We start from the raw sequence: 16,283 nt of genomic DNA on the forward strand, positions 1-16,283 counted from the left end.
ATCTACAAGCAGACTGCATGGGGGATGCAGGAGAAGGGCTTTGACAAGAACCTGCAGCAGTGCTGTGTGAAAGCCAAGGAGCTGCAGCACACGTACCAGAAGGCCAGGGAGGCCAACAATCGACCTGGTGCAAAGCCACAGCCCTGTCGGTGTTATAGAGATCCATGGCATACTCAGCGGGGATCTCACCATCATCCCCCACAGCACCATGGCTACCTCCAAGGATCCCAAGTCACAGGCCACTGCCAGGAACAGCAAGGAGAAGGAGGTAGTGGAGGAGGAAGAGTAGGCAGGACAGGTGAGCTGGGGATCCAGCTGTGCAATGGGCCAGGACCTGTTTTGGACTCCACTATAGTCCAGTCAGTCCCACCAGCCAAGCACAGTGAGCCCAATGCAAGTGAAAGAGCCTCAGGAAAGAGTGTAGATATATTTTCAATTACAGGAATGGCACCCCCCACCCCAAGCAGCAGGACACTATTTTGGCTTTTCATTAATTTACTCATGCTAGAAGAGGTAATGGTGAAACCAAGAAAGGTAGAGTTGCTATCTGCTTTTCATTCCCCTTTAGAGTTCGGCGGTGCGGGGAGGAGGGGAAAGGAGGAGGGCATACAAAGTAATTTGTTTATGTACACAAGAATGTCCCTTTAATCCTCCATAGAGATCTCAATGAAACTTTCACGGAGGTACTCTGCAATCCTCTGCCAAAGGGTTTTTGGCATGGCTGCCTTATTTCTTCCTCCACAGTAGGACACTTTCCCAACCCTTCAAACAACCACTCAGCGCTAACTTCAGCAGGCACTATTGCTGTACACAAGCTAGCAGCACAAGCTTTGGGATGCCAGCTGCACCTGTGCTCTCTCTGCCTTTGTTACCCTCAGGAGTGAGATATCAGCTAAAATCACCACCGCCTATGGAAAATGATGCCAGTATTCAGTGCCATTGCCCAATACTACTAGAATCATGCTACCGAGCTATCCCTTCCTCATTTCCCCAACCCTCGGAATGTCATACTAACCATGCCTGGTACCATGCACGAGCAATCCCAAGCAGAAGGGAGAATGTAGTACTTACAACTTTAGCGGAGCAAGGGGAGTGAGTTCAGCACCTGAAGTTTTGCTTTCTGTAGTGAATACGCTGACAATGGTACCTCTGTGTGTTTTATCTTCATCTGCTGACATTGCCACCTTCAGAGTATCCCCCTCCACACCCGTGGAATGCCTGAACCAGATAAGGAGGAGAGAGAAGAGGACTTGGGACAACATATTCAATGAGATCCTGCAAGCCAGTGCTGCATCCAGCTGTGAGCACAGGGCCTGGAAGATTAACATTGCAGACAGCCTGGAGAAGGAAAAAATGGAGAGGAGTAAGGCCTATGAGTCCCAGCAGGAAAAGGAGAGCGACATGCACCAGGACATAATGGGGCTTCTCAGGCAGCAAACACAGATGTGGCAGACTCTGGTGGACCTACAGGTTCAACAATCCCAGGTTCAATCTGCAGCCCATTGAGAACTCAATATAGGGGCATCCCTGTGTCCCCTCCCCCACCCACATGGCACTGGGGTCACTGCACAACCCCTACCACTCCACATAGGGGACATTAAAGACATTCACTGTTTCCCATACACTGATCTGTGAAAGCCATTCTAATATTTGAACATATTTCATCTTTATTAGTTCACAACATTTGCTGCAGAATGCTCAGCAGTTCTGAATGAGACCAATTACCTGTTACTGTTAGTGTCACACAACTCATAGAATCATTCACAAACAAAATTAATAGGTGTATTGACGATGTTACATTCCTACACGTACAGCAATCACCACACAATTCCTCCTAGGCCACAAAAGAGCAAGGCCAGGGAGAGTACACTATAACACCACACCCTACTTTGGCTCACTGTTAAAATGGTCTTTCAAAGCCTCCCTGAGCCACATAGCTCCAAGTAGAGCCCTTTTAGTAGCCCTTGTATCTGGCTGATCAAATTCAGCAGACAACCACTCCACCTTCACTCTCCAGCCCACTGGAAACTTCTCCCCTTTGCTTCACAGGTATTATGCAGGACACAGCAGGCAGCTATAGCCATTGGGATATTTTTCTCACTGAGGTCCAATCTTGTGAGTAAACAACGCCAGCAACCCTTCAAACAGCCAAAAGCACATTCAACTGTCATTCTGCACTTGCTGAGCTGGTAGTTGAATCATTCCTTGGTGCTGTTGAGGTGTATGGCTTCATGAGCTAGGGGAGCAAGGGGTAGGCTAGGTCACTCAGGATAGCCATTGTCATTTCAACATTCCCAATGGTAATCTGCTTGTCGGGAAAGAAAATCCCTGCTTGTAGCTTTCTGAACAGCACTGTATTTTTAAAGATGCAAGCATCATGCACCTTCTCTGACCAGCCCATATTGATGTTGGACGGTGAAGTGTCCTCAGTGATCAACCAATGATGGCATAAACATAGCAGCCCCTTCTGCTCATATACTCAGTGGGCTGGCAAGGTGGTCTGGTGCCAAAATAGGGATATTCATGCTGTTTATCACTCCACCACAATTTGGGAATCCCATTGCCACAATTCCATCCACAATGTCCTGCACATTGCTGAGAATCACAGTCCTGCATAGCAGGAGGTGATTAATGACTTTGCACACTTGCATCACAATGGCTCTCACAGTGGATTTCCCAACTCCAGATTGCTATCGGTCACATTAGGACTCCATCTGGCACTGGAAGTTTCCACATTGCAAATGCCACTTGCTTCTCCATTGTCAGTGCAGCTCTTATTTTTGTGTTCCTGCACTAGATAGCTGGGGCAAGCTTGGTGCACAGACCCAGGAATGTGGCTTTCTGCATCCAAATATTCTGCAGCGATTGCTCATCATCTCAAACCTACATTATGATGTGATCCCACCAGTCAGTGCTTGTTTCTCTGGGCCAGGAGTGGTGCTCTATCATCTGCTGCTGCACCAGAAAGAACCTTGAATTGTTTCTTGCAATGTCCCACAGCAATCTGTCCTCCAAGGAATCGTCATGCTCCCAACTCATTCAGTTCTTCTTGGAGCTCCACAAATACTCCAAGATCATGCACCTTGTGTTTGCAATGCTCATGAAAATAGTGCAGTGCTGTGGAGGACTCATGTTTCTGTCAGAGATGGTGGACAGTGAGGAGGGCCATGGATGTTTGTGGGATATGAAAAAAAGGCAGAAAAATTATAGGATGGAGACAGTTGCAAACTGGGAAGTTGACCCCATGCTCCCAGTCATCCCTGCATGACATGTTTTGGCCCCATCATGCATTGCCAAAATGTCCTGAAAGACAGTGCACTGGACGGTGGCGAGTTCCACAGTGGGATACCTACCCATGGTGCATTGCACTCCGCATCAATATAGACACTCCTGGTTAGTATGTACACCATTGACACAAGGAGCCAAGTAAGCATGTGCACAAGTGATGTAATAACTGCAGCAGCTGTATGCCAACATAACTTGAGTCAATGTAAATATGTAGTGCAGACGTGACCTTAGGCTTGGCTGTAGGCACTTAAGGAATTTAGTCATCTCCAGGTTAAGTGGTGGCTGAATGGGGGTTTTGAGGATCTTAAATGTTGGACTTCAATGCCTAACTGCCCATTTGACATCTAAGTATTGCAACAGGAACCCGAACCACATCCAGTTGCCCTGCATAATATTCAACTGCTTTTCTCATGAGACCATCCTTACCCCTGTCTGCAATCCCCTGCCTCAAAAGTTAATCAATGTTCCCGTAGCCAAACAATTCAGTGTAACGGAATTATGAAATGCCTTTCAATTTGCATAAAAATGCCAGAGACTCATGGAGAACAGAAGTACAGGGACTTTTTAAATATTATGAAATATTTATTAACAACGAACAGAACAGCTGACAGCTTTAATGGGTTTATAGGTACTCTCAACTGTACTGGATACTTCACTGTAATAGAAGATTTGTTTACTGTAAAGAACACACCTGTGATGCTGTGGCCAGGCTGGGCTTCCCCTTGCTGCTGGAGGAGGAGGCTGGGGCTGCTGCCACCATTGATAAACTTCTGCTTTGCTGTTGATGAGGGAAGTGGCCTGGAGCCCTCCCCCTGCCACATCCGGCCTCCCCCACCCTACACACACACTGTTCCTACTGGACAGTCCAGCAAGATCAGCTGTGGGCATAATGCTAGTTGTTACTTTCTCAGGGGGCTGGGAAGGATTTTTTTTTCCCTCTCCACCAGATTGGCCAAAGCAAGGTGGGGTTTTTTAACCTTCCCTAGAGCAGCTTGTGGTCATGGGCAGAGGGGGCAGAATGAAAGGGGATTAGGCCATGATGTTGCAACTCATGACGTAAGGTTGGTGCAGATGTCCAGTGCAGGAACCCCATAGGGAATGGTTACAGTGATCAGCTAAAATGGCTTGGGAAAGGATTTAAAGGGATGGGGAAGAGAGTTCAGGGCTGCTATGACTGGTACAGCAGAGACTCAACCCCCCTCTTTTGTAGCCCTCCCTTAATCCTCATTTGAGGGAGTGGAGTAGTAAGGTCCCAGCAGTACGTTGGCTGGGGACCAGGACTGGCTAAGGGGAAGGCTGCCAGCAGCCTGTTTTCCCCCACCCCCATCCTAGGACTACTGCAGCAGTGACTGTTGAGTCGCTTCGCAAGTGCATACGCGTGCCCCTTGGACTCCCCCTCCTCCTTCACTCAGTTTGCATTGGGCTGTTGCGTCTCCTTCTCCTACCCCTGCTTTGCTCCCCCCTCCCAACTGTTTGCTGCTTTTCCCCACCCACCCCCCCGCATTTCACCTGGTTTCCTCAGCCTTGCAGTTTTCTGCACTCCTTGTCTCATGTGGTGAAAGTTTGTTCCCTGCCTTCCCTGCCTGATTGTTACCTGCATCCGCTTTGCCCTTTGCTCTTCATTTGCCTGTCTCCTCTGCCCCCGCCTCCGGGCTTCCCTTCACTGTTTGTTTCCCTGACTGCCCTTCCCCACCTGGAGTGGGGGACCCCCTCTCTGTTTGGTACCTACCACCCAGGCCCCACCCTTTCCTGTTTGAGAGTACCCCCACCATTTTTGTTTGATGCCCCATTCACAGGGCCCCCCCACACATCTACAGCTGCCCCTCACTCCCACTGCAGCCAGAGGAGCTGGCTTCCCCCAACCTGCTGGTGTGAGCCCCACCTTCTTTTATTTGTTTATTTATTTATTTGTTTCATTAATTCCCCACCACCACCCAGGGTTTTGTTTGCACCCTCAGCAGCCAACCCAACAGGGAGCAGACAGCCTCTGCTTTTTCTATCCCCACCCCTTCATCATTTCTATCCCCCCTCCGGCAGCTGGTCACATCACCTGCCTTTGATGGTGGACTCCGACCTGGCCACACATGAGGCTTTTACTCTGGCAACATCATCCAAGGAGGGAGGCAGGGGGAGACTGAGAGAGGGGAATCCTGGCCACCTTCATTGCCCCAGCTTGGCTTTCTCCCCCATTCACCCCCCCATTGCAACCACCACCACCACCACTGCTGCCTGTACCCTCAGCCATCCTCCGGGGTTGCAGCAGGAGGCAGAGGCAGGGGCTCCGCTGACAAAAATCCTACTCCACCAAGGGAACTCTCTCAATTGGCAGAAAGTGCCTGTGTAGGAAAAACAGTAAGAGCCCTGCCCAGGAGACTCCTTCCATGTTGGCGGCTGTAGCCCTCCATCAACTGTGGCACACTCCCCACTCCCCTCCCATCCTTTCCACCACCTCTGAGAGCATTCACTCTTCAGCCCCATGGTATATGCCCAAGTGGCTGTGGCCCTGTCCGCTGTCCCATCACCATCTGCTGTGGCCCCTCCATCCACTACTGCTGCCTCTGCCTCCTCTTTTCACATCAGTGGCAGCCAGAGTCCCTTCCCCACCATGACCAGTAGCCATGACATCCATCACCTCCTGGAGGCTGCCTCGTGCCACATTGAAACCTATGCATGGGCATTGACAAGCTATAGTGGCAGCCTGCAAGATGTATCAGAATGCCGTTTTCTTTCTGGCATATGCACATGCCCCTGTCTGAAGGCAGCGGGAATGCTGATGGAGCTCAGCTGGAGGACAACCAGGCTTCTGTGGGCCTTAGTTGATGCTACGGAGCTCTTGGCCCCCGCCATCCTGAGGTCACCTGCTGTGATTCTGTACTTCGACCTGCCAAGTTTATATAACCTTAGGAGCTGAAGTGTTCGAAGACAAAGGCGCTCCAGTGGATTCCCCTGCCTCCCTCTAGCTAAATCCTACTACTATTCTCACTTCCAACGATTCTCCTTTAGTTACAGTGATACAGGCCAATGGGTTTGGAGCAGAAAGTTTTTATTTTTATCCTCACTTAATTTTAGAGCTAGTTCATGCTGTGAAAATGGCCCATCATTCTAAATGTGTTCTTGACAGAGAGATAGGTACCATACTATGCTGTACCACCAGGGTGTATATATCCATCTGTGGAGGCAACACAGCAAGGAGGCACTTCAGTTTTGTTTCCAGTATTGTATTCTGTATCACAAGAGTGAGATTTCCACAGAAATTGCTGTGGACATGACAGCTGGGAGGAAAGGGGAAGGAATAGATGGCAAAGGTAAATACACTGGTTAGTAGCATTAGTCTGCTGGTTACATTAGCCTCTGATATCTCAGTGAGAGCTCCCCAAGATAGGGTGACTAGATAGCAAATATGAAAAGACAGAACATTTTTATTTGGGGGGGGGGGCAGGGGTGCAACAGATAGTTGCCTGTACAAGACAAAGCCCTTAATATCTGGACGGTCCCCTATACAAGTACTTAAGTGCAATCTCTTTACTGTGAAAGTGCAATGTACAAATGTCAAATATTATTTTTACATAACTGTACTCAAAAATAAAATGTCAGTGCCTACAAGTCAAAGCATGAAGGGGCATACAAATGTTTAGCATATCTGGCACATAAATATCTTGCAATGCCAGCTACAACAGTGCCATATTAATGGCTGTTCTCACTTTCAGGTGAAATTGTAAATAAGAAGCGGGCAGCAGCATCTCCCAGAAATGTAAACAAACTTGTTTGTCTTAGCGAGTGGCTGAACAAGAAGTAGGACTGAGTGGACTTGTATGAGGTGAATTGAAAAATACTATTTTTTTTTTACAGGGCAAATATTTGTAATAAAAACAACAACATAAAGTGAGCACTGTACACTTTATATTCTGTGTTGTAATTGAAATCAATATATTTGAAAATATAGAAAAACATCCAAAAATATTTATAATAAATTTAAATTGATATTTATTTAACAGTGTGATTAAAATTGTAATCACCATTTTTTAAAAATCTACTTAGTCTGTTTTGTGTCAATCACATGCATTAACTGCAAGTAATTGACAATTCTAGCTTTAAGTAGCTTTTTTTAAATCTGCAAGTACTTTTTCAACAATCATATGCCTCCCACTTGTCCCAGATACAGGCAGACCCCCCAAACCTATTCTCCCAGCTTTTCCAGGCCCTGAGTTCTGGCTGCCAAGGCTTTTTTTTTGTTGGCCCTGCTGTTGCAGGCTCTGCCCCCTTCATTTCTGATTGGTCACTGCAATCAGCAGTTGAGAAATTCGCTTCCCAGTCCAGCAGCAGCAGGGAGACTGTCAGAAAGGAACCACCTTCGGGATGATGTGGTTGCTATTCCTGAAATATCCATTTTATGGAATGATGCTATCTGTACATATCATTACATATATAAAATGGAAAGGAAATTTATAAATACATTTACAACTGAGAGATTTTTTTACTATTCCAAGTTTATTTGTGCATATGAATAAAATGTCATTGTTGCTCTTTTTCTTTCCTCTTCCATTATGTGCTTATATAATTTAGTTAGTTGTCCACATATTGACTAGACAATTGCCGGGACTACGGGAGTTGAAAGTACTTACACTTAGACCTATACTTTAACTTGTAAATACATACATACTATTGCCAAAGCATACTTGGACTTAAGTCTTTAATAGTGTACTTGGCACTTATACTTACCTCTTTATCAGTGCTTACAACACCAACCAGACCACTCCCACACTTGCAGGGCCTGAAATTTCAGTCTCTCTTCCTATTCCTTTTGGTCATTCATCCTATTCTCAGGATGCTGACTTGCATGGCTGCTCCCCTCATTTCTTGCTTCTTCCTAGGGCCCATCATAGGAGGTAATGCTCTCTTGCTGCTTTTCTGATTCCCTTTATCCCTGGTTCTTGCCAGTCCTTTCCTCTAGGTTCAAAGCCTTCTCTGTTAGACTGCCCTGTGCTCCTTGCTTTCATTTCCCATCAGCCTACCACCTGCTTTCCAGGGGCACCAGGTGAAGTTAATGGCATTAACTAGAGTAAGAAAGCTCTAGTTAACCTCTTTATGGCCTGTGTGGTTTACATACCCCATCGCACTAGCTAGGATGATAAGTGACATACAAAAGGTTGGGGCCATTTCTAGATACATTTGTGATTTTCAAGATTCTAACTAGTACATCTTTTCTTCAAAACCACTACTTCATTTTCAAAAACATTTAAGGGATTAAAAATAACTGCATGACTTTATAAATCCAGAGACTCTGCAATACTGTATAATGAAAATGTTGTCACTACAAAAGGGAACTTAGAATCTTGGCAACTGGAAGAACCTTTTTAATAAGGTGGGCAGAATCAACCTAATCCAATTACTACATTATAAAGACTCACAGGGTACATCTACACGGAGATAAAAAAACCACAGCTGGCTCAGCTGACTTGGGCTCATGGGGCTCAAAAATTGCTGTCGAGCTAGGGCTGGAGCCAGAGGTCTGGGAACCTGTGAGGATGGAGAGTCCCAGAGCTCAGGCTCCAGTCTGAGCATCTACACAGCAATTTTTAACCCTACAACCTGAACTCCACCAGCCTGGGTCAGCTGACCCAGATCAGCCACAGCTTTGCCACAGGGCTTTTATCCCCATATAGATGTCCCCATATATGCCCCAGGCCTCCATTTCCACTATCTTGTAGAGTCATTTGCACATGTGCAAAACGGGTTTAAAATATTACTAATTTGGAATGGTATCAGTTCACATACACTGTGCACAGCTGTAAACAACTGCACACAGGTCCCAGCAGTGACATCTTTGCATGCCTTGATCTACACTCCAATTACAACGTCATCAGGAGACTGAGCAGGCACAACATTCTGTGCTGTAGGCAAACTTTCCTTTTAAAGCAAACGTTTAGACTAAAAACAGTCATTTTTGACATTGTTGAGGAGGCTTATTTCAATAATACACCTGCAATTACACAGTGTCTGAAGATCTCAAAACACTGGACTAAGGTGGGTAACTCTACTTATCTCTATTTTACAAACGGCAAAATTAAGGCAGAGTTAATGATTTGTCCAATATCAAAAACAAGTCAGTGAGAGAGCTAGGACTGGAACCCAGTTAATACAGTCACAGAAACACTATTGTCCAATGGGTTCTTAGTGTCAGGACATGAAAATAGCTAACAGACATTTAAAGACAGAAAATCATTTTATTAAAATGCTACAAAAGTAAATCACTGCAATTCATTATAACAAAGTCACAGACATTTGTACCAGGACAGAGCTAGGTAAATTGCATACGAAGGTCCTGATTACATGAATTTATCTTGTGCAGATTCTTCGAGAGAATGCAGAAGATTTTTAATTAAATACAAATCATCTTAAGTAGTTTGATATCATTTCAGACTAGCATGAACATTAAGTCTTGTCCATATTCCCCATTCACCCTCCCAAAATTAGAGCCAGAGAAGCACATTTGGACAGGGGAAACAGAACATATCCTACAGTGAGCGGTGTTGAAGTACAAGATTCCCAGTTTCCATTCTGCTCAAGCTTGAGGACGTTCCACACATCAGACTTCAGAGAGTATTACTGTGCTGCTTGTGCCAAAGACTGGATGTACTGTCGTCGAGCAGGAAAGTGATCAGCTGGCCGGTTGTATGCTGTCCAGACTGGTTCTCCAGCAAAGAGCCTCATTGCCTTCACGTAGTTCTGTGGAAGGAAAAGGAAATTGCAAATAGCATAACAGCTCCTTTTGGAGGCATCTGAATTACAGGGTTAACAACTCCTGTTGAGGTTTATGATACTTTCCATTTCTGTAGCATCTTTCAAAGCATCTCAAGACGCTTTAGGAGTTTCACACTACCCTCGGCGTTCCATCACTATTTTGTGTCAGTGTTCCTAGCAACCTGGCAATTGTAGTAGTAACTGTAGTTAGCACTGTTATACTGTGTTATAAACTTCAGAGGATCCTCAACACCCCTGTAAGGCAGATAAAGCATTAACCCATTTCACAGATGGAGAAAACCATGACCTTCAGCAAGTCTCTCAAGCTGGGACACAGGCCTTGGTGTAGCTGCACCAGCACAGACCCCTAAATGTAGACATGTAGTGCTGGGGTTTGCACCAAGTGAGCTCGTCCTTGTCCACACTTGGAAGTTGGCACCAGTGCAGCTACACTGATTGCTGATTCAAGGCTATTCCCACAGACAGATAAGACCATAGGGCTATATTACACATAACCCCTCTCAGCAGGTCAGAGAGCAAGTCAGTGTGGAGCTGAGAATTTGTCTTGGATTTCTGACTGCCATCTGTGGCTCTAGCTACTAGACTACACTCCCTCTCTACAGGCGAGTTTAGTACTCATGAAAGATGCCAAGACAAATATGCTCAGTTTATCCACAGAAGAGGTACAGATCAGAGGCAATTCAAGCTTCCCTATGTGGTTCTGCCTTCAGCCTGGCTGAATCAGTCTCCATGCCTCAGCCAACTGTGGTGCATACCTGTAGAATCTCTGGACTCAGGCCATACGCTGATTTCACACAAGATGCAGAACGTGTCTAAGATGGCAGTGACTTGAAGTCACTACTGATGAGCTGCATATGAACTGGCAACTAAGAGGTGAAAGCTCAGATTCTATAAATCATTTCGTATCCCTTATGTTCCGGGTTTAATGAACTACCGATCTGAAATAGCATATTTAGTCACCAATATGCAATATGACTTTGTACACTTGTCTGTCAATGCACATATCTAGGAGTGTAATAGATAAAGCCATATACAAACATTTTCATCCAGTGTAAATCGGTGATATATGCCACCAGGAAGAGTTATCATGTCTCCCTTTTCAGTGAAAATCCGGATCCACTTGTCATCTTTGTCTCGAACATCAAAGTAGCCACTTCCTTCAAGGATGTAGCGAATTTCATCATCCAAATGCAAATGTTCTTCATAAAATATTTTTATCTAGGGTAGGAAGGAGAGGATATTACATTTCTTTTAAAGTTTGTTGAACAAAGAAATAAATCTACACACAATGTCATATGGAGATTGTCTCCCAGTGTCTGGGAGACACTTTACAGAGTCCAGAAATATATAAAACTCTGACCAATGCATTACTAGACTATGTTAACGGCACATGAAGTCAGGTCTATGCTTGGAAGGATAATATTCATCTATAGTTGTACAATTATCTGGGATGCACAAATATAATAAAGCTGAAATCCCCTGTCACTTTACACTGGAAGAAGCCAAATGCAAGATCACTGCCTACTGTAGCTAATCATCTACATGAGAACAATACACGTAATTATTGCCCACCAGGTTGCCTGCTGCATAATGATTTAGACTGTCAACAGGAGACAGACCCTGGGCCACAGTCCCAGATTCAAGGCCTCGCTCCCTAATCAGCAGAGACAACCTTCTCTCAGGTCTTTGGGAGGTGAAGGATACTTTGTCCTTGGGACAATTTAGGAGCAACAATGCCAGGCTCTGAAGAAGTCCCATGAGGACTTGTCAGGAGAGGCGAGGGGGAACTGCTGCAATGCCATAGGTAGGAAAGGAAGTGATGAAGCCTTGAGGAACAACTCCATTTAAGATGGATATGGAGAAACCTCACCATCAGCACCAAACTCCTGAGTTACCATACCATTCACATTCAGTTGGAGCAGCACATCTTCATGTTTAACTGGTGAGGAAGGAGTTTCATTATAAAATGCAAAACTAAGAACTTGACATTGTTCCTACTGATCTGTTCTGAAGAAACCAGGACATTATTTCCCCAAATTAAAACATTTCTCAGCTGGAGAACTGCACAAATCCCTCATACCCCTCAAGTGTTTAGCACATATCAGACTTTAAAAAAATTAACTGGAGACAAAAGAACTAATTACCAACTAATACATTTTGCAGGCTGATAATCCCCAAAGTGCATGTAGCTGTAGGCGTGTTTCAACTTTGAAAACTGCCAAGTGAGCATGCTCACAAGTTATTTCAAATGTATGGAAGGTCACAAATTCCCATCAAAATGGATCTGGCAGAAGTTCCAATTCCCTCCAATGGTGAGTATGTTAAAATATTCTTAGCACTAAAATCAATCACTTTGACAACCAGGCCAAGAGAGAGAAGAGTGGCCTCCTTTTTCTGAGAACACTGAGAAATTATTCATGACAGTACTGAGGGATGTGTTATTGTTGATTAAAATTATCACTATGTGCTAGGGCAGCAGTGACCAAGCTTAGGGCTTGCTGCTCAGAAGTTCACTGGGGAAAGATTTTGCCACAGCCCCAAGCTGACAATGGCCTGACCTTAGTTTGGATTATAATCTAATAATGTTTGCAGGGCTCCATTTGCAAATGTGCAGTTTCAAAATGACACATGAGAGCCACTCTTATTAATGGGAACCATTCTAAAAGGCATCATCTGTAAGCTATTAAAGGGAAAGTGATTACAGAAAACACAAAGCCCTCTCTCGTTTTAAAAATGGAATCCAAGCAGCCATTTGAAAATCTAAAAACTAAATAATGTGATTTTTAAAAATGGGGAAAAATCCATCGTTCAAAGAGCAGGTACTGAACGTACACTTCAAAAGCTGGTGTATACTCTAGTGGCAGCCTTCAGAAATTACTCCCTTCCCAGATCGAAACCAGGGCTGCTTTACCTTGTCTTGATAATCTGGCATCTTATCTTTATGTATCATTATTATATCCATCCAAGAATAGTTTTTCTCTTGCCGAATCCTTGCTAGGTCTGGGTCAGTCTCATAGTTGTCAGCATCCAACTGTGTGATTTTTTGGAGGGAGGGAAGGAGGAATTAAAAACAAAGAAACATCCATCAGAGACAGCCAGGATACCCAAACAACTACTTCCAAAACCATAAATCACAGCCAGTTAGTGTACAAATAACATTTCAAGTTACATACTAGTTACTAACAAGTCCAGCAAGGTTATTTATTTGTTATTGTGTAGTCTAAAGGGGAAAAAAGGGATTATAGAAAAGCTAGTCTTTCAGAGTCAGTGTGGGTGTCTCAGCGGGATGTACTGGGGAAGCAAGCTCAATCTGCCATCAGACACTGCTCCCACAGAGTCTGCTTCTCATTCCAGAGTCAGAATCCCAGACTTAGAGTGAACCGTGTCTTGTCCTCCCTCATGACTAATCAGTGGAACTGCCATTGTCCCTGCACAGTTGCTGAAGTTTGGAGTTACCAGGAAGAACATTCTCATTGTTCATAGTCACTTCACTACTGCTTTCCCACCAGGCAGCCTGCCAATCCTGGCATGGCACTTCCAAAACAAATTAGCCTTGGTAGGGAAGCAGCAGCAGCAGCATGACAGCAAAATAAATAAATAACATTCAGTTGAAAGTTGGCAACAACAATGGGGAGAGAGGGTGTCTTGATAATTTTAAAAACTTCATTAAACTGCTCTGGTTACAGACTTTCTTTGCTCAGTATCTATTATTGTTCCACCTTCCCAGATGTGGGAAACATTTTAATAACTCAAATGAAAGAGGCTGTCTGAGGTTCCACATTCTCAGCTCTAATGTTTTGTTTGGGTTTTTTTTGGTAGGAATTAATAATATGCTCAGTGACTTGTTACTGAGAAGCCTACACTTTAAGCAATAAATACCATGCTCTAAGAACCTTTATAAGTCTCACCACAAGTACATATCATAGCCCTAAAAGAGTTTCTCATCTCAGGTTTATAAGAGTCTCTTATAAAGGCTACTTGCTCTAGTGAACCCAGCATGTGACTGGGAGACAAGAATTATTGAATTCTAATCTGTGTATCCATGAGGGATACATTTTACAGTACAAGACTGTCTGGCCTGTAGCCTAGGTGCCAGAATTGCTCAATTATGCAGTTCTTCTGTCTGACCCACCCATTATAGAGCACCACCAATGTACATGTGCTTCACTTTAGGAACCCTGTGAATTAGCTGTGGGAAAGAGAGATCATGGTTAGCTGTCCAAATACCTAAAGGTAGAACTTTCATAACATAATTGTTTGTCTTTACTAACCTTGCCCATCATCACTAATCTAAAAATCACTTTTCTACAGCAGGGCTGTAATATGCTTTGCACTTACACAAAATCTGTTACCTGCTTCCCACTGTTTCACTGTCTGACAATCTAAAAAACAGACTAAGCACATTTATACCAATATAACTTCACCCACATTGGGGAGGATGGTTGCTGTTTTAGCTATACAGTAGAACCTCAGAATTATGAACACCAGAGTTACGGTTTTATGAACTGACTGGTCAACCACACACCTCATTTGGAACCAGAAGTACGCAATCAGGCAGCAACAGAGACAAAAAAACCCAAAATCAAATACAGTACAGTACCGTGTTTAATGTAAACTACTAAAAAATAAAGTAAAAAAAAAATGTGTGACAAGGTAAGGAAACTGTTCCTGTGCTTGTTTCTTTTAAATTAAGACGGGTAAAAGCAGCGTTTTTCTTCTCCACAGTAAAGTTTCAAAGCTATATTAAGTCAATATTCAGTTGTAAACTTTTGAAAGAACAGCCAATGTTTTGTTCAGAGTTATGAACCTCCATTGCCAAGGTGTTTGTAACTCTGGGGTTCTAATGTACTGGGCTAAGTAAATCATAGAATCACAGAATATTAGGGTTGGAAAGGACCTCAGGAGGTCATCTAGTCCAACCCCTGCTCAAAGCAGAACCAATCCCCAGATTTTTACCCTAGTTCCCCAAATGGCCCCCTCAATGATTGAACTCACAACCCTGGGTTTTGCAGGCCAATGCTCAAACCAGTACAATTCCTGAGTTTAGACAAGGCCTCAGTCTTAATCTAAGTGAATTTTGAAAAGTGTACACTAAATAGGCTAAGCAATTTATGCACTTTTTGTATATTAAACCTCAAACTAGGATCGAAAGCATATGATGCCACCTTTACATTTAAGCAGGCTCACATGCTTCCAATTCCAGCAGGGATCTTAGGTTTTCACTTCTATTTTAAAAAAACAAATCATTATTTTTAAACTACAAGGGCAGGACACCTGACAGTCCTTGGGCCCTACCTGCATTGAAATTGGATTCCTTATTAGCACCCCTCTATCAAGAACCATGTCTGGGCCCAGACAAGCCTTTTAGACTACCTTATACATTTGGATTTCCTTTGGCACAGGCTCTGGCCCACTGGACCATGAAGATATCCAATATTAACAGGCAAAGCCAGACCATGTGGATGTGCAAGTACGCGTTAAGGAAGTGAATGGTATTTCAGGAACAAGCAGGAGGAGCATCAGTCAAACAGCTGGTTGCTAGTGCTGCGGCACAGACTCTTAGCAAAGGCAGGGGGTAAAGTGCAGAGTTAATTTAAAAGACAAACGGTAAGTGACTCGGGCAGAGGAGAAGGCCCATCAACATCCCACCCTGGGCGGGGGATCTGGTAACAGCAAAGCAGTACCCACCCCCCTTCCCCGATCAAAGGCCGGCTGGGCCGGGGGTCCTCACCCCCCACCAGCCTGGCCGCTGCAGCACGGCTTGGGAGCAGGGATCGGGGTGTTATGAGCCACGCTGTAAACAAGCCTATGGGCGGAGGCAAAGGCCAGAGATGTCTGGGCCCAGGGGCCCGCACTGAGCAAGCAGCTGGAGCGAGACCCTGCGGCAGCCGGGCGGGCTGGAGGCTGCGGGCCAGGAGCTCCCGTCCCGGGGGCCCTGGCTGAGTGGCCGGACTACAGGCGCCGCATGGGGGTAGGGTGCGGCCAGGCTCGCTGCCTACTTTCCAGTAGAAGACTCCGAGCCGGCGCAGCTGCTCCAGGCTGACGGGCCGGTGCGGCTCCTGCCGGTGCGGGGCCCTCTGGTCCTCTCCGGACTCGTCCATGTACCAGGCTTCCACCATCCTGACCCGCGGCTGCCGGGCGAGTGCTGCACCCTAGCGCGCCCGCCTGCCCCTACGGCAGCCAATCGGGCCGGCCCAGGGCCGCGACACGCCGCCCCACGCAGCGGGGCTGGC

The 16,283-nt window shown here is 45.3% G+C and overlaps 1 protein-coding gene across 1 annotated transcript; it reads right to left on the minus strand.

Moving 5' to 3' along the window:
- Positions 1-9,492: 9,492 nt before the first annotated feature.
- On the minus strand, positions 9,493-16,283 carry ADI1 (acireductone dioxygenase 1). Its single transcript, XM_050951053.1, has 4 exons — positions 16,050-16,283; positions 12,962-13,081; positions 11,089-11,268; positions 9,493-10,014 (listed from the first exon to the last, which is right to left on the minus strand). The coding sequence occupies exons 1-4, from the start codon at positions 16,167-16,169 to the stop codon at positions 9,892-9,894; spliced, it is 543 nt and encodes a 180-aa protein (XP_050807010.1). The 5' UTR covers positions 16,170-16,283; the 3' UTR covers positions 9,493-9,891.

This window comes from Gopherus flavomarginatus, chromosome 4, assembly GCF_025201925.1.
Source record: "Gopherus flavomarginatus isolate rGopFla2 chromosome 4, rGopFla2.mat.asm, whole genome shotgun sequence".
Taxonomy (NCBI): Eukaryota; Metazoa; Chordata; order Testudines; family Testudinidae; genus Gopherus; species Gopherus flavomarginatus.